We start from the raw sequence: 19841 nt of genomic DNA on the forward strand, positions 1-19841 counted from the left end.
TTTTGTTACTTTTATTAACTGTTGTTCGCGTGTGACTTGGATATATCTCATGAAGCACAAAAGTGAAGTACTTAAATGATTTCAGGATTTCTGTTCATTTATTAGGAATCAATATGATGCTCAGGTTAAAGTATTGAGGACAGACAATGGAATAAAATATGTGAACACTGAGTTTGGCAATTTTCTATCAGCCAAGGGAATATTGCACCATATGCTGAAAGAAAAAAACGTCATAACTTGGATGTTGCACATTCACTTATGTTTACCATGAATGTGCCAAAGTTTCAATGGAGTGAAGCCGTGATGACGACAGTATATTTGATTAATAGTACGCCTTCAAGATTGCTTGGTTGAAAAAACTCCTTTTTGAGATGTTGCAAGGAAAGATTGAGTTTATTGTTCCACCAAAGGTACTTGGATGCACTTGCTTTGTCAGGGATCATAGGCCTTCATAGGAAAAGTTAGATCCTCGAGCAGTTAAGTGTATATTTGTGGGGTACTCATCAAGTAAAAAGGGCTATACTTGTTGGTGTCCCATTGAACGATGACTCTTTGTAAGTATGGACATGATATTTCGAGATTCAGAACCCTATTATGGAAAGAAGACTGATTTGAGTTTCTTGTTTGAGCTTGATGATCAAAGTACAAGTGAGGATGTCAAGAGGAGGAGAATAGCATAGATGTGGCATAAGAGAAGGAAGAAAATCAATCAAGGGCAACCGGATCTATCACAGGATTGATTCCATACAATGTGGATAATGCCCAAGTGAATGAGAGGCAGGAAAATCGAGACAATGTAAATATACATGCAAGACAAGAACAAGGTACTCTTCAAGTTTATACTAAAAGAAAGAAGACTATTGATGTGCAGCCTGTACAACAACAAGTTGAGCAACCAGGGTTGGTAGAGCAGCAGGAGGAGCAACCACAGCCTTTAGATGTTGGTGTTGATGTTACTGGAACTGAGGAAAGAGGGGGAGAAGAGGTCAAACCTTCCATTGACCTGCCTAAGCTTTAAGAAAGGAAACAAGGAGTACAGCTGGAAAACCTACAACATACTTGTTGGAAGTTTGGAAATGTTGCATTCCCCTCAAAGTCAAAATGTTTTTCTGGATGGCCTTCCATGATAGCATCTAATTTGGAGTCCAGTTAAAGAAATGCTAATGGTCGGTTCCAGAGGATCGAAGTGTGAAGTGTGTGACAACCTAGAGACAAGTGACCATATTCTTTTTCACTGCCCTATTACAGTATATTTGTGGTCGTTTATGAGAGAATCTCTAGAGTGGGCTAAATCCCCAACTTCTTGCGATGACTTGTTTGTTGAATTATTGAAAGGAAGTCAAGAAAAAAGACACTTAACTCTCTTCTTTTGTACAGGAGCATTATGGACTATTTGGAAGACTAGGACCAACGCTGATTTTAACAACAAATGGTTGTCATTGCCCAAGACAATTGTTCGCAAGATGTTGATGCTGGTGAAGACTTGGCACCCTCTTCCCAAGACCAAGCTGGCGGAGTCTGCAGATGAGATGTTTGGCAAGTTGGCTAATGGGGCTATGTGATCTGAGTTTAGGTCGTGTAGAGGTTGTAGTCTTTGGGGTGTTAGTAGTGTTGAAGTATGTTGAGAGTTTCTTAGTGGGTTGATATATTCTTTGAGTTGAACACTTGGAAAAAATTTGAAAAATATTCTAGAGATTGATTAGGATACTAAGAATCTAAATAAAATATTTGGAGCTCGTGCAAATATCTTTAGAAGTTTCCAAAAAATAGATTTAGCTCTACGAAAATGAAAAAAAAAACAAAACAAAAAAGAATTTCCCAAAACGTTCTAATAGATGTCTAAACGTGTTTTGAAAACTTTCAACAACAAGAACATAAGACACAACTAACATGATTGCGTTCAATATTAATGTATGTTGCATTCTTGCTGGGTGCATCTTATATTTTTGTAGTGCAAAGTTTTTAAAACATGTTTAGAAATTGATTAGAATGTTTTGAAAATTTTCTAGATTTTTTGGATATTTTTCTCATTTTTCTAGAGCTAAATCTAAGTTTTCAAGCGTCTAAATATATTTTAGCAAGCTCTAAATATTTTACTTGCATTCTTCATATCCCAGTCTATCTCTATGATTTTTCAGAATTCTTAAAAAGTTAGAGATATTTTCTGTGGTTCAAAAATTTTGTCCAGGACTTATCTGAAGTCATATGCTTCTGTAGTCCTGTTCTTTTTTTTTATATGCTTTCTGTAATTATGTTCTTGATGCTATTATTATACGAGATATATGCATTGTATTAGCGTGCCAGAGATCGGCAGTTTTGGACTACATGCGTAGGTTATCGCGTATTGGGCCCAGCCTATATTTTCCGTATGGGCCTATAGGAATAATTTGGTTGGTTAGTGCATGAATTCTTTTAAGTTAGTAGTAGTAAATCTTAAGCTTGAACAAATATCACAAAAAATGTTAATTTTCATAATACGTAATAAGTATAATAAGATGAATCATAGATATATTTTACTAATATAAATAATAAACCTATTCAGAGGCATAAATATTGATAACATTTTTTTTATAAACATAGTCAGAGTTTAACTCTGTTAACCGAGGGAGTATCCATGCATGCACGAGTGCAATTGCAGTCTCCCTCCCTGCCGCATTGATTTTGACTCCACCCATGTGTGTGTGTTTTTTTCCTTTTTCGGATGGATTCGGTGTACCTGCAGTGGCCTGCATACGTACAGTTAGTAGCCAATAATCAACCCACCTCTTATCTCTAGTCATCAGTATCTCTTTCAGTCAGCTCACTCATCTGTTGTTTCTTGCAAATTGCATTGGTGCCGGTGCCGACTGGACGCGAACCAGAAAGCACGACGCCGCGGATATATCCTCCTCTCCTCACGAATGGCAGACACCCCCGTCGCCGCTGCCGCCACCACCTGCCGCTGCCTCTGCCTGCCCGCCCGTGTGGACCCACCGATTTGACGCCTGCAACTCGATCCATCTTCTTCAGAGATTGCAAAACTACGTACGGAGTACACGCACCACGCTCTCTATGCACGTTACAACAGGCTGTTGCGAGGTCGGTCTCTGACGGTTTTTAATTTCGACCGTCTCTTCAGACAGAGTTCAGAAAATCCATACTGCTGTGCTGCTCTTCTTCGTTCCAGATCGCTGCTGCCTGCTGCACTCGTGTGCCGGATGCTGGATCTCATCTGTCGAGCATTATATTCATCCGTACTACATACAAGTCAGAGGAAGAGGGCCATTTCATTTCCATGTCAGTGTCCTGTCCAACCAAGTCTGCGGCGCTTGCAGCCATGCGAGCTGGCCGACAGGAAGACGAGGGCCGGGGCTTCAATGGCATAACTCCTTCACGTGCAAAAGGGTGTAGGCCTCAGCCACCCAGCCAAAGCCAATTCAGCCGATGGATGCGCCAACCACTGTTCCGATTCCGATCCCCCACGCCCACATGACCTCACCTTTGCATTGCAGCTAGCCTCGATCCCTGCCTGCCAAAGTGCCAAGCAGAAACAGTGCTCCATTTGTTTCATTGTTTGCTTCAAGCAACTGAAACACTGTGCGTGTGGTGGTCTTCCATGCCAGTGGCATTGGCCGGGGAAGTGAAGTAGTAACAGACATTCTGACGCCCAGATTTGGAGAGGGCGGAGGGAGATGGCAGCGTTAGCTAGCTGATCAGGGTTCAGTGACAGACAGTGTGTCCCATCCCATGTTGGCGTCTTGTTTGCAGCATGCATGATGATTTGATATGATTGGAATGATAGGTGTGCCTGCAGACTGACATTCTGCACTACTAGGGCCCCTTTTATTTCCTACCTGCTCAGGGTCAAACAAATTTAGCCCCTACAATTATAGAGACGAGCTAGTACACGAAAAGAAATTATATTATATATATGTGCATGGCCAATTGTACTTGCAGAACTTTTTCCACGATTTGGTTCTCTGCAGCTCGTGTGGAGTAGGACAGTAGGAGTACCAATCAATAAGGTACTAGTGGTAATATAATATACCATTGTTCATGTTGATGCTTGTGATGATGAAAAGCTAGCAGCTAGCATTGTTTGTTAGTACTTACTTGCATGGATATTATTTAAGGCTACTGTTTGGACCGAACTCCATTTTGACATAAGTTGGCCAACCAACGTCCATCAACTTGCCAAGTGGATATGGGGTCTTAACTCTGATCCTAAGTACCTCACTGTATGTCCGTCCTAAAAGATTAGTTCACAACCGCCAATGCTTATTTTAAAACATAAAGTTGACCTGCATATTCAAGTCAAGGAAGGAAAAAAAACATAAAGCCAATAAGAAAGATTATATATGGAACAGTGATTATGACATATAGCAAACAATTTTAGTTTACAGTTACAACGCTGTGATAATGAGATGGCAAGCAATGGCATCTTCCTACCTAAAATATGTTCCCTTTCTTCCACTTATTGGGAAGTTGTCAAGCTGAGTAGGAATACCGAATACGTACATACCCTTTTTTTTCTCCAGTACAGCAGCAGTGATGTGCGTGATCATGCCGAATACAGTCTTTCTTTCCTTTCCTTTTTCTTTTTGATAAAAAAAACATGAACACTGTTTGGATCCACCACGCAGAAGACAAATTTGGCTACTGAAAACGACCATTCTGTATCGTTGTCGCTACTGTTGGAGTCTACTCTACTGCCCTAGTCGATTCTACCACAGTACTATGAATCCTTTCTCCTGTTTCCCGAAGAGATCACTCGACCTTGACAGGCAGATATGGATGGTATCTTCCATAGTTCCATGCATGTATGCAGCCAGCATCTATCAACCTCTGAGATATGACCACCACCCTACATTGCGTTTGGTACATCTTTCATTTGCCCAGTATATATGGAAGATTCTTCCTAGCTACATTAGCTTATGTTTTGACAAAACCTGACACTCATATCATAGGTTCAAATGTGGCCAAATAGGTACAAGATCTGAACTTTGAACTAATTATATTAATGGTGTCTTATTACCCACAATGCACTGATGCAGTATAGCTACTACACCTCCAGGAAATGCTCTGGTTTATTGCATTTAAGTAAGCTGTTCATATCACACAGCTAGACCTATACAAACATCATTCACCAATAATGGTGACCTGATGAATAAGAGCACATGATTCATATTGTTCAGACAGCTAGATGTCTATCAGAAGGAAAGAAAAAAAACAGAGGGAAGGTGGCAGAAGCAAGTTGCACACATCAGGACGAAGAGTCAATTGGAGAGGAGTGCTTCTCTGTCCAACCTCATATCCTATATGCATCCAAAGAATAAGCTTCTTTTCATGCCTAATTTCCTTCTTCTACGCCCGTGTTCCTAGTTGGTACACAAGTCGCTGCAACTCCCAAAAATCTGAGCCAATTGGGCGTGCATTTTCCCTCTTCTGTTCAGGGTTCTCTGTCAAGATGTCAGTGTCAGAAAATAAACGAAAACCTTCTCGGCGTATAAGTCCCAATCCAAACTGAGACCCATTAGACGTTTTGTCAAGTCAATTCAGATCTAATCTTGTCCACAAATGGACCTACTACTACTAAAAATGTTGGGTTAGTTGGTAATACTAGTCACCTTTAGTGGCTCTCTAGTAGCAACACTACAAGATAGGATGTGGCCTTTTGTTAGTTGAAATGAATTAGCACTGCCAACAGAAACAACGACCAGACTAGTTCATGATAATAATGTGCCAATGTACTCCCCTCACTCATCAGAAACATTAATTCAAAATAAATAGACAGGCATAATAATGAATATTGTAAGAATGAAGTGTAAGACAAGTATGCACTAATGCTGTGAAAAAACAAATAGTCTCACTAATATAAACTACTGCACTAACATGTGACTCATAAATTAGTATATTGGATTACAACCTCTGATCAGAATCCATCTGAAAAAAATGAAATAAATAAAGAGTTCATGTATTATTATTTTGTAAACAAATATCCGTGCCAAGACATGGTAAAGAATTGACGTAGTGTGGTGATTCCAAGAGTAGTATCCAATCATGCTTCATGACGCATGGACGCATGGTCCACTTGAAAACTAAAATTCTTGTAAATTAAATATGGCTAAATCACACAAATTGCTATATCAAAATAAGCATGTAAAGAAACAATATAATACATCAATGCAAGTTTCAGATTGTTTCTAAGAATAAAACCCAAGACTAAGATGAGTATGCATTGTGGAAATGGTCTCACTATACTATAAAAATGTGATTCATGAAGTAGTATTGGATTACTACTTGACTGATCATGATCCACCTAAAAAAGGTATAGTAAAATAAGCTCATGCATTGCTAACAATTTTGGAAATGACCATGCCAAGACGAGGTAATCAAAGAATTGTCGTAGTGCGGTGATTCATAAAAGTCGTATCCGATCACGCTTCATGACTCATGGTCCACTTGGAAAGTAAAATTCTCGTAAATGAAAGATGACTAAAAAAATACATCACCATAACACGAAACATGAACCACCACTACGATAGCAAACTATATGTCAGGAATGTTCGTGAAGAAACAAACCACCGTCCAACACGCGAGTCTTAGGAGTCATATTGGATTGCTATATGACTCACTATACATATCTTTCTTTTATAAAGAGAAAGAAATTACGTGTAAATTAACGAGATACCTGAAACGACAAAATGAACAAGACAGGAGTGGATACACATACACATTGGCATTTGGGTATTTTGCCAAACAGAAAGCCGCAGCAAGGGCAGCTGGTTGCTCTAAGCGAACTAGCTAAGGTTGGTTCTCAACCCGTGATCCCCATATAAAAAAAGTCGTCCACCCTCCTCCAAAGCCGTGATAGATAGCAATAGAGCCTTTCGTTCCCACTACTCCTTCCATCTCCAGCGTTCAAGTCTCCACACCAGGCCATCTTCCCCATCGCATAGCTAGCTAGCATCAAGAACAAGAAGGAGGGGACCGGAGGTACGTACGCATCGCCAGCGTTCATCAGTTCCCTATGGGGCCTCAGCAAGACCGGTATTCGTCCATGGCGAACGGCACGGCGGCGGCGAGGAGCAAGGAGGCGAAGGTGGTGCACTACCGGGAGTGCAAGCGCAACTACGCGGCGTCCATCGGCGGGCACGCCGTGGACGGGTGCCGGGAGTTCATGGCGTCGGGCGCGGTGGGCACGTCGGCGGCGCTGGCGTGCGCGGCCTGCGGGTGCCACCGCAGCTTCCACAGGCGCGAGGTGGAGGCCGGCCACGACCGCGACTGCTCCTGCTCCTCCACCTCCACCTCCACCTCCACCACCTCCGGTTGATGAGCCGTCAGCAGCAGCTAGCAGATGGGTGTCGTCATGGCTCGTGGGGGCATTGAAATGGTTTGGTAGCTGCATTATATTCAGCCGTATATATATGGACAAATATTTCTTTTAATTTCTTCCCTTTTTCCTTTTCGGGTCCCTCTCTTGTTCCTGGATGATATTCAGTGAAATTTATGTGTGATGTAACATATGTTTTGATCGTTGGTATATGGTGCTTGTAACTGATGTGTACATGTTTTCCCTGTTATTTACTTATGAAACAGACATCTTACATATTTGGTAGATATGTATACATGTGCTTCTTTGTTTCGAATTTGTGTGTTTGTTCTTGATGCTTTTTTTCTCCTCAACTCTGGTATCTCTGATCTTAATGGAGAACGATCCATCAGTTAAACTCGTTTTGTTTTGTTCAAGTGAAAATAGGATCGATTCTCCATTACACAGTAAGTATATGTTGTCCTCCCACTCAGGATGATGCATGGTTCATCATGTTCATCGTCTTCAATGATAAAAAAAAACGTATTTGTTATAAAAATGTTTTATTCAAGACTCTCTAGCCCATGGTTTAGTCATCTGTCAACGCATTGCTGCTATATATGATGAGTAACCTTAAGTCAGAAATTTACCGTGCATTAATTCAGATATCCAGATTCAAGAAATGCAATCCTACATGACGTGGCAAAATTTAAACTATTTTTTAGTGGAAAAGTTAAAGTTAGAAACGTAGCTCAATTGGTAGAGCATTAATGTAAACTTGGTAGGAAAGGGTTCAGTTCCTTGCATCAACACAAAAATATTTTTTTTATTTTGTTCCCTTCAATGAAAAAATACTACAATTTGGGATGTAGCTCATTTGATAGAAACATTATTCTCCCTTATTTTTTTCTCTTCATTGTTAAAATCTATAAATTAGTTTGTAGTCCAAAGTAAACTAAAGTTGGGGATATGTAGCTCAACTAGTAGACAATTAATTAATCTATATGCATAATAAAGGCATGTGATTCGATTCCTCGCATCTCCAATAATAAATATTTTTTTGTTTTATTTCTCATTAATAGCAAAAGTTATAAATTATTTTTAGTGCAAAAAAAATTAAATTTAGGGATGTAGCTCAATTGGTTGATTGTTAGTCTAAGCATGATAAAGTTAGAGGGTTTGATTCCTTGGATCTCCAAAATATTCTTTTTTTATTTTGTTTTCCTTTGATGAAAAAAACAAATTAATTTTCGTAGTGCAAAAATATACCACAGTTGCGGATGTAGCTGAATTTACCAACCAGCAGCATTGTTCGTGCACAAACTTTACTATCATCATCGCAGCAGAGAACAAAAGAAGGTAGATCTTCTGCGGGCAATGTAATTGCGAATGTATACTGAACCTATTTTGACTTCTTGTGTGTTCGGTTTGGTCTCTGTACAAGCAGGGTAACAATGGTGGCAAGGGAAACCTCGCAAGCCCTCACGTAAACCATGCTTCTATTCTTCCTGTTATTGTTGTACCGTCAGAGATAATACTACAAACAGTTCAGTAATTTTTGGCAAATGCTGAACTGAAACAATTGCAGAGTGCGGTGAGCGCAGCTCGCCGACGTAGCAGATCATTATATTATATTATTATCTATAATGATATCTCAGGAGCGTCCGTCCTATGACTCCTGTCCGGACGTCATCCTCATCCACAGACACATCCTCATCTACTCATACACAAACCTCGCCCGCGTTGCACGCCCGCTCTACGCTGCGCGCCCCCGCTCGCAGGACAGACTCCACTCGCCTACGCCGTCTCCGCCCGCGAGACGAACTCCGCCGGCGCCGCCCCTACCCGGAGCACCCACCAGCCGTCCGGACTCGCGCCTCCCGTCGCGGCCGCGCTCCATCCACCTGTTGCAGCCACTGCCGAGGTTCGTGCCGCCAACGAGCTCTGCACCGACGATCTCCGCGCACTCCGTGGCATCAAGCTCCGTGCCAGAGTCAATCTCCACAAGGACGAGCTCCGATCCATTCGTTCAAGCAAGGTGACATTGCGCTGAAAGCACATGATGCAAGCGCATGTTGCAAGGTTTTATATAGATGTTGCAAAAGTAGATCAGGATGTTGCATATGTTGCAATGGTTATACACTTATGTTTCAAACGTCTGTCCCTAATGTTTCATCTGTTTTTTCAGACATATGTTGCAAGTGTGTTTCATCCGAATATTGCATATGTTTCACACATATGTTGCAAGTATTTCATTTGGATATTGTGTATATTTTGCAATGGCTACACACGTCTTTTTCTTGGTGTTTCATACATATATGTTGCAAGTTCAATTGTTTCGGACGTATGTTGCAAATGTTTCATCCAGATGATGCAAAAGTAGATATGGTGTTGCACATGTTGTAGTGGGAACCATCTGCATCAGCCACCTGCTGCAGCTGCTCGGCCCGCCTGCATACGCGTCGGTGTGGAGGGGCGCCATGGTGCCGGTGCGGGCCACAGAGCGATGCGGGCCACGATGCGGATGCGGGACACGATGCGGTGCGAGCTCCTACGTGAAGTAGGCGCGGGCGTCCGAACGACCGGGCGTTAGACTTTCCGTATTATTATCGAATTAGAGACCGATAGTATATTACTAGTAGTTTAGGTGTAGGTTATCGTGTATTGGGCCCACTTATTTTCCAATTGGGCCTGTAGGAATAATTTGGTTGGTTAGTGCTTGAATTGGGCCGTCTCTTGGTGGCTGGATAGGTTTGGGCCAATCAATACGTTCTCGCATTTTAGAAGTCGCAGGGACGTGTTGCTCAAAAAAAAAGTCGCAGAGACATTAATTAACCTCGATTCATGGAAGTATTTTTTCCTTACATTTTTTGTTTGGGGGGATGTAGCTCAATTAGTAGATCCTTAATCTAAGCATGCTAAAGGTACACTGTTCACTTCATCGCATCTCCAACAATATTTTTTATTTTGTTTCTTTTCATACATAAACTAATTTGTATTACAGCAAAAAGTTGGGGGCGCAACTAAGTTGGTAGGGTTTTAATCTAAGAAATACATTTGTTCAATTCCTCATGTCTCCAATATTTTTTATTTTGTTTTTCTTTGATGAAAAAATAATAAATTATTTTATAGCTCAATTAGTAGAGTGTTAATCTATGCATGATGCATGATAAAGGTCCGTGTTTGATTCCTTGCATCTCCAAAAGAATTCTTTTTTTTGTTATACTTCAATGACAAAAGAAAACAACAATTTGTAGTGCAAAAATATTCCACAGGTGGGGATGTAGCTCAATTAGTAGCTGGTTAATCTGTGCATGATAAGGCGTGGGTGTTCAATTCCTCAGATCTCTAATAAATATTTTCTCTGGTATTTTCAGTGACAAAAGTTATACTTTTTAGTGCAAAAAAAATGAGCTCCTTAAAACAACTCCTTAATTGTTTTGTTTAAAGAAGAAAAAAATTCTTCTGATAATTTATATCTAAAGTCCCTATAAATAAGCATTTGATAAATCTTCCTCTCAACTCACAAATATGTGTGTGCATTATTTTTCTTTTTGAGGTGTCAACAGGAGAGCCCCCTACTTAATTTTTTTATTATATATGAAACTGTACAAGGGCTTGCAAAGCCCAAAAGAGAAAAGGAAGCATTATAAAAGACTCTCTCTCCACAAAATAAGGGGAACACTAATAGAATGCTTAACCTTGGTACAAGCCAAGCCAAGCTCTCTCTTAAAATCTTCTAGCCAATAACCTAAGCTAAAAGAAGCATTATCGAGAATAACTCTATTTCTTGTAGTCCGGATCGAGGATCCAATATGATGTAATGATCACTTCTCTAAAAATGGGGATTCCAAAAGACATTCTAGCATCAATTACCATATCCAACGGCTCTAGGTTCAGATTCTAGTTGATGGAGAATGTCTGCCAACATGAAGCACTGAAGGGGCACTCAAAGAAAAGGTGGAAACATGTTTCCTCAGTCGAACCATTGCAGAAAAACACAACTGTAGTCATCAAGGTGCTTGTTTTTCCTCTTAGCATGTTTCTGGTATTCAGTCTGTCCCTAATGACCAACCAAAAGAAGAATTTATGTTTACCAAGGCTGTCTGGAGCCCAGAGCCAAGAGAAAAGAGGGGAGGCATGTGTGTGCATTATGTTCTTGCTATACGTTCAGGTGCCCTCCCCAACAATTTTTGCACTATTTTCCCTCTCTCCCACCTAGTTTTTGAGTTTTAGAAAAGATTACTATTAGAGAAAGGCAAAAATAGAGCTCAATATTCAATTTATTCACTTAGCATGATTAAGGAGCTTTTGTAGATGTCCTAAGCATGATAAAGGCATGGGTTTGATTCCTCGCATCTCCTAAAAGTTTTTTATTTTGTTTTCCTTCAATGACAAAAGTAACAAATTAATATGTTGTACACAAATAAACTAAAGTGGGGAATGCAGCTCAATCGGTAGAGTGTTATCCTTAGCATATTAAAGGTACGGGGTCAATCCTTGAATCTCCAAATAATAAACATCCTTTTTTTATTTTGTTTCTGTTTATTAGTACAAAAATAGAATAAAGCAAGTGGATGTAGCTTAGTTGGTGCAGCGTTAATCTAAGCATGATAAAGGTACATCAATTCCTCACGTCTCGAATAAGTATTCTTTTTAATTTTGCTTTACTTCAATGACAAAAGAATAAATTACTTTATAGTGTAAAATAAGCAAAAATTGGAGATTTAACTCAATTGATAGAGCATTAATCTATGCTCGAATAAATAGTCTTTTTAATTTCACCTTACTTCAATGACAAAAGAATAAATTACTTTATAGTGTAAAATAAGCAAAAATTGGAGATTTAGCTCAATTGATAGAGCGTAAATCTATGCAGATAAAGGTATGGGTTTAACTCCGGGCATGTACAATAAATATTCTTATTAATTTTGTTATTATTCTCTTCCATGACAAAATAATAAATTACTTGCTTGCTACGCATCTACTTAAAATTACATGCACAAATCATGCGGTTAATAAATCTATCAATTACATGCACAAATCTGGTCCTACAAAACACTTGAAACATGCGCTTGAAACATGTGTGTATAGCCATAACAACATATGTAACACCAGATCTACTTTTGAAATATCCAAATGAAACATTTGCAACATATGTCTAAAACAGATAAAACACTTAAAGCATGCGCTTAAAACATGTGTGTATAACCACAGCAACATGTGCAACACCAGATCTACTTTTGAAGCATCCAGATGAAACATTTGCAACGTACGCCTGAAACACTTGAAATATAGGCTTGCAACATGCGTATTTTGTCATTACAACATGTGCAACATCCCGATCTACTTTTACAATATCGATACAAAATACTTGCAACATACATCTAAAACACCTAAAACACTTGAAACATATGGTTGCAACATGCTCTTTCAGCACATCTCCTTGCTGTTCACAAATGGAGGCTAATCAACGCGTAGAGGTTACATGCGTGCTCGCCGGTGGCGTGGAGCTCGCCGGCAACACGAAGCTGGGTGGTGGTACAAAAAGGGCGGGTGTGGGGGCAGCACGGGCGGCAATGCGCGCAGAGGGTGGGTGGGTGGCACGTGGAGGTCACTGGTGATCTTGCCAACGGCGCGGAGCTCGGTGGTGCAGAGGCCGGGCGGGGTGGGGACGACGCATTGAAGCCGCGATGGACGAGGCGATGTTGGGAGTCGCGGGGTGTAGACTCGTCCATACGTATGGACGCCTTCCATGGGAGGAAATGGAGGTTGGTGGGGATCACCTAGGAGCAAAGCACGGCGGCGAGGAAGACATGTGGGTGGATGCAGCGGTGCAGGGAGCGAGCAGGGGAAGCAGGAAGGTGGGTGCGCCTGGCGACGCAGAGATGCTGCAGCAACACAGGGAGTCTATTCGGTCCGTAGCGTTAAGAGTGGATGCGGTGTCCGACGGAAAGTGAACCGTCCGAACGCCCTAATCCCGCCCCAAAACGAGTGTCACTATGAGTTGGTATGAGTGAAACTTTATTTTAAGTTTGATTAGGTTTTAAATTTTTTTTGCAACATCTACATCTCTAAGTAAGTTTATTATAAATCATCCATTCATCTAATAATATTAATTAATACTAATATTATATATATATATTTTTTAGTTCAAGTTAAAAATGTTCGATTTTTTACTTTATGTGGTGGAGAGAGAGAGAGAGAGAGAGAGAGAGAGAGCACTACTGTTCGCCTAATCTTTATTCCTACTTTCCCAGACGAGTTGCTTTCTCGTAGTCATTTGCTTTCCTAGACACGAGTCGCTTTGTCGTAGTCATTTAATAAAAAAATAAACACCCGTTCGGTAGGACTCATCTCAAAGCCGTGCACACCATCATAATCAGTGATCGATCGATCGAGCGCTACCACCGATCAGGACTACATGATGAACGAACGAAATCAGGAACGATCGATCAGATGCCACGCTGACATAATGCCAATGCAAGAACGTAGTTCCATATGCAGACCGGGCAGGGACTAGCCTTCTGTCCTTCATGGAGTACAACGTACAACTATACTCCCTCCTTGGTCCAAAATTGCACATATAGGTTTAGTCATCACTACCAGTTCAAGCACTAGTACTGTAGCGTGTTAACACCTTACATAATGATTCAATCGGTCTCATTGACATCGACGTACATGAAATCCTCTTCTACTGCACACATGCGCTCGACAGCGAAGTTGTTCTTGCAGATAAGCCACGAACAGTGGCGGATGCACGATGCGGGATAAGGGGGGGCTAAAACAATGGAGATGTTGATTTGTATGAAGATTTAATGGTGAAATCAAGCTTTTGCTACAGTGATTAGGCTTGAAATCAAGAAATTAGGGGGGGCTGGAGCCCCCCCCAGCCCCCCCTGTGGATCCGCCGCTGGCCACGAATTGCTCGGAGATTGTTCTCCACGGATCACCTTCTCAAACTCTTCGCCTCCACCATGGAATTCCATCGAAGTTGGATGCACAACCCTTGCTCCTGCAGCTTCACAGAACAGGCACCGGACATGCTCTGCTGTCATACAAAGATGATTAGAAATATGAAATGATAAGAATAATATGGTAAGTATTACATTAGGTTACAATTTGTTGTCACAGTAACATCTAATGAGCGATATTAATTACAAGCAACTCAAAGGCTAGGTGCTACTTGGAAGGGGAAAAAAAGCCCAACTGTTTTCTTAAGCCTTAGCTATCTCTTCTCACCCCCAAACACACGGCCACAACTGTTTTCTTCTTAAGCCTTAGCTATCTCTTCTCATCCACAAACACAGGGCCACCTTCACAGGACAAACAACCTAAAATGCTCCCCTGTGGTATGAATGAAATTGGTTCCCCCTTGTTGTGTATATGCTGACAGATTTTATAGTAGTAGTTCAACAATAAGACCTTGCACATAACCACATCCTTATATGACCAGCAAGAAAGAACAGAAGAGATCACTAGCTAGTTCTCAGCAACGGATTTCATTGAGTTCTTTAGCCCCAGCTAGATTTTATAAAACCTATAGTCGAGACAATTTTTGTTACTATAAGAAATTAAAAGATGCAGATTTTCAGTAGTATACAATGAATTACCACCTACTTGTGTCGCCACAAGGTAGTTGTAAATACTACTGATTCGCCAATGTGCATTGTTTGTAAGGGCAGTTTGGGCCAAAGCTGTAGGGTGACCTTGTTTATTTATTCTTGGCTTCCAGTTCTTAGTATGGCTATGATGAATTCCTATGTTTCAAATTATTTCTTGCACTGTTATAATGTTATCTTTCGCTACGTTTAGACCTCAGCAATCTAAAAAATAATTCTACTATATGATCCCCCACTCTATTTATTTTAGTTTCTTTGTATGCTATTGCCAAGGCTGTAACACTAAACATGTTTGTTCAAAGAAAGCTTGATTGGAGAAGTCATGTGGAAAGAACGCATGTACGTACCTGCAAAGGCTATTGGCTCATGCACAGGGCAGCACACAAGGGGTGCCCCATCCTTCTTTTTATTTTCAAATTCATCAAAGAAGAGTGTCGGATAGGAGGTATTGGACAGAGAATCCTTCCGAGTGGCCAAGAAGTTGACATGAGTGTGTAAAGGTAGCGACAGGGAGCAAAAGACAGGCAATCCTCAGCAATCTCCTCGCAATACTCCGGGCCACCTACATTCTCATTCACACAGGACACAGGAGATGATATGAAGATCATATGCAGGTTTCTACAAAACAAAACGGGATCAGTTAGCAAAACTTTTTATTGCACGCAACAACAATAACACAAACAAAATCATCAATTCAATGAAGATCAGATGTACTCAACAAACCCCATCCTGCAGTAGGTGCTTGCGCAATGCAGCTTTGACCTTTCTGGATACCCTTCTCTGCTGAGCCTCAGAGCGCATCTTTCCAGCTACGACAGGATAGCCGGACTTGCATACTCGTTCAGGAGTTGGTGGCTGTTGTGGAGACATTAACTTAGACCAACGGTGCACATCTTCAGATGTGAGCTGGTTCATAGCCACCGGATTTCCCTTCCAAGAAGCAAGGAATGTAGTTTGCTTGTCAGGGTTGGGATGCCATGCGTGCAGCCATGTAAGCCTCTTGGACGCCAGCACATGGGCTTTGCTGCTCCACGTTTCTCATGGCTTCATCATAGTTGATCCACAAGCAGTGATGACGTTGTTCCCCCTTACCCTGCTCTGCAGAAGACATGAGTTTAGGATCGGCGAGGGACAGCTGACCGCAGGCAGCAATCAGACACTGCACGGCTTGGTGCTCAGACAGATATGGTAGCGAGTCTGGATGAAGGAGACAAGCCCATAGAAGGAGCGACTTTCTAGGCGGGCGAGGCTGTCTGGGCCGATAACATCAAGCACCGGGGTCCCTCCTGCCGGGAAGTTGGCATGGTAGCAGATGGTGTTGTAGATGATGTTTGAGACAGGGTCCATGGGTCCGTAGCAGTGACCAGCCCTGAGCAGGCTGCGGTGGAGGTGACAGCGTAGCTCGCCGCGCGGTAGCCTGGCCAGCGCCTGCAGGTAGAATCCGTGGATCGTGTCGAGGAGCACCATTCGCAGAGATCGGGTGTGCTGATATGGCATCTTGGCAATGGCGTTGCTGTACGGAGGCCGCGAAGCAGCAAAATCCCATGGTATGGCCAGGTTGGGAGCCGCGGGGTCATCGAGCATCGTTTTCAGGTGCTCGAGTTCCCGGAGCGGAGAGTGGGAGTCCAACTCCAAGAGGAGGGAGATCGCTTGGTGCAGACGGGACGACAGAAGCATACAGACACGGACGTGGTGGTTGGGTTCCGGGTGCTTGGCGACCTGCGCAGCCAGCGCAAGCGCCGCCTCGATCTCTGCTGGGGCGGACGCGGGGGAGTTGAACTTGAGGGAGAAGCGCAGCAACATGCCGCGGTCGGCGACGATGATGCGGGCGGCGCAGAGCAGGTCGGCGTCGGCGAGCAGCAGGTAGTGCACGGCCTCCCACTCGGCGAGGTAGGGGAAGAAGTAGAGACTAGGAAGGCGATGAGGCCCTGCAGCGAGCGGCAGCCCATCTCGGCGAGCTTCTCATCGTCATCGACGACGGAGCCGCCGGCCAAGACCTTTTCTTGGAGGTCCGGCAACCTGTCGGAGGTGCAGATGGTGTTAACCATGATGTTGGAGACGGGGTCGAGGAGGCCGATGCAGACGCCGGCGTTGAGGAAGCGCGAGAGCGTGACGGGCCTCCCCCGCACCGCGAGACGGTGCTGCGCCTCCGTGTAGGAAGACTCGATCTTGGAGAGGAGGTCAGACCGTGCTTCGCAGTGCTCCTTTGAGGAAGGCGTGTACCGATGCCGTGGAGGCCGAGCCACGCGCCGGGGGCAGCACCCCGCGCCATCATCGGCCATGGCCGCCTCCTTCCTGCGACGGCGATGGCCGATGGGGTTAGGGTTTGGGAGCGGAACGATCGAGAAGAGCGAGCGAGAAACGGGTGCAGGCGTGCAGCACGGCGAGAGAAGGGAGACACGATGACGTCGACGCTTGGAGCGAGCATGTCGGTCAGCCCAACAAAGAAAAAACCCCCATAAAATCAGGACCGTGAGAATCCGCCTCTGTTTTGGGATGGCGTTTGGCCCGTTTCGGCCGTGCAATGCAGGTGTGTCATACCACGCTCCACGGCCACCGACACGAGTGATTTCTATCTGAGCACCGGTTGATGGAGAGTATTGGCAAGCATGTATGAATCCGTTGGAATTTAAATCATGCACGCACATCGAGCATGCATGAACCAATAGAGCAAATTAATAAAAGTCTGCGTGCCGGTACGTGTTGCTAGTGTGCTGTATATATTGTCATTAATTAATACAACAAGTACCTATCTTGCCAAAGTAAAGAATCTATGGAACATCATAACACATATCATCCTAATATGCATGCCATTGAGTACTATTTAGACAGTTCCCACGATGATTCTAATGAATGTTATCTTGCTAAGTTTGCATGGCCACCTACTTTCTTAAAATGTTACATGTCCATCTCTTAAGCCGATTCAAAAGGATTAGAAAGATGATATGAAGTTTACTTTTGACCCGGCTAGGTGTGATCGTATTTTTGATGAATTTCTTAGACACGGGTATATTAAATTGACTCATCCTTTACCGTCACCCGAGGAGTGAAATGCAAATTGATAAGACTCCTTTCCTAGTGAATGTGCTTGAGTGCAATAACCCGGCCGTCTTGGTTTTCCAGCCAGAATAAGCTATAAGTTTACCATAGGGAAGAATGTTGTTATCAGTGAACCAAGAAATGATGAGCAAAAGATTGTGGGCTGCAAAGTCGCACTTGAAAAAGATGAAGCTGGCAAGAACAAGCTCAAGATCACTGTTTGATCCTTCACACGAAAGGGACCAGCATGGGCATCAACTCAGCAACGAGCAAGTGACAAAGCATCGGGGGCTCTGCCGAAACCGGCTATGCCAGTTCTAGAAACTAGCCAAGCCGGTTCTAACCCACTGGCAGCAGGCAAATTGGCTGGGCCGGTTTCTTGAACCGGCCAGGCTGGTTCTTGCAGTGCTAGTAGCTCTGGGGGGCATGTTGTGCACACTTTTAGACCACATCGTCCGGAGATTGGTACCTAAAAGTCTAATGAGGTGAAGAACACAGAGAAGGTGGTGAGATATCAATGCACCTTTGATAAGATTATGCCCTAGTACAAGAAAGAAAAAAGGTCGATTCTATGAATTGTGCATTAAAAAAGAGAGAGTGTTCACCTCCAAAGCAAGATGAATCATCAAAGCAAATTGTGCAAGCTTCAGTTCGTGCTTGGCAGTACCAGAGGGTACATGTGTCTTGTTGGGGGTCCTCCAGTGCAACCTCCAACCCATCTTATGTGGGGGTCCTATTGTGTGTGGTTACCATATCCTCTTTCGGCACCTGTACCTCATCAAAGGTCTGGTTGGCATTGATTTGCGTCCTTTGGTGTTTTGCCTATTGAACTTGGTTAATCGATCTCTGATAATATGGGTCAAAAGCAACTAGCCACATCGAGGACTTTGGCAGCCCAAGAGAAGGGAAGGCACCAGTCAAGCAAGTCTATGTGCCTAAGAAGAGGGGGGAAATTCCCACTGCTCCTACACAAGAAGCCGACCCTCTGACATCTATTACAATAGGCTTGTGATTGAGGGTTCGACTCGGCGTATTCTGACCTTTATAATTTTCACTCACTGCTTTCTCCAATTCAAAAGGGTCCTTAACCTCTACAATTTTTTTCTCATTATTCAAACTCTTGTTTTAATGTGTTGTGTGTCTTCTGCAATGTCAGTCTGGCAATTCAGCGTACGTGTTGTGTAGATTTGGCGGCTGCTCCCCATCCCCGTGCCGTACGGTGGGTCTGTGCGTGGCATGGACAGCCCAGCAGGCCGCGGCCAGTTCAGACTTTAGAGGTACCTCGCCAGACGCCACGACCTGCCCTGCCCACCATAACACGGGACGTACGACGTATTTTTCTTTAAATAATATTTTTTAATGATTAATTGCAACTTTAGAAGCTGTTATAAAAAAAACTTGATACGTAGCGTCCTGTCGATAGCCCATAAGCCGATAGGTCTACGTAAGCAGCCCAGGCTCGCAAAAACCAGATCCAGTCGGCAACTCGGTTGCCGATAGGTGCCAACGGCAGCAGCGGCTAAGGCCTGCGGCCACTTTTTTTGCTGAGCTAACCTGTCGGCAGCCCACGGGCCGACTAGGCCGTTTTAGCTGAGCTAACCTGTCGGCAGCCCACGGCCGACTAGGCCTGTCGGCCCTCCAGACGCCGATGGGATGGTTTTTTCCACCTGCCACGCATGCCTATCGGCTGGTGAGCCGCGAACAGGTTTGTGTCCGGTTTTCTCTCGGTGGTACATCTGATCTTCATTGAACTGATGATTTTGTTTGTGTTATTTGTTGCTGCGTACAATGAAAAGTTTTGCTAATTATTTATCCTGTTTTGTTTTGTAGAAACTTGCATATGTTCTTCATATCATCTCCTGTGTGAATGAGAATGTAGGTGGCCCGGA

General features: G+C 43.1%; 1 protein-coding gene and 1 pseudogene across 1 annotated transcript; one reads left to right on the top strand and one right to left on the bottom strand.

The window, feature by feature from the left end:
- The first annotated feature begins 6845 nt into the window (after positions 1 to 6845).
- LOC136489946 (mini zinc finger protein 1-like) lies at positions 6846 to 7588 on the top strand. Its single transcript, XM_066486457.1, has one exon. It carries the CDS (start codon positions 7010 to 7012, stop codon positions 7310 to 7312), a length of 303 nt encoding a protein of 100 aa, XP_066342554.1. The 5' UTR covers positions 6846 to 7009; the 3' UTR covers positions 7313 to 7588.
- Positions 7589 to 13077: 5489 nt separating this feature from the next.
- LOC136487881 (uncharacterized) lies at positions 13078 to 17195 on the bottom strand (annotated as a pseudogene).
- Between the last annotated feature and the right edge of the window lie 2646 nt (positions 17196 to 19841).

Source organism: Miscanthus floridulus, chromosome 10, assembly GCF_019320115.1.
Source record: "Miscanthus floridulus cultivar M001 chromosome 10, ASM1932011v1, whole genome shotgun sequence".
In the NCBI taxonomy this organism is placed as follows: Eukaryota; Viridiplantae; Streptophyta; class Magnoliopsida; order Poales; family Poaceae; genus Miscanthus; species Miscanthus floridulus.

What these genes read in the sequence shown, in the direction of transcription:
- LOC136489946 (XM_066486457.1), top strand. Translation starts at nt 7,010, where the DNA reads ATGGGGCCTCAGCAAGACCGGTATTCGTCCATGGCGAACGGCACGGCG.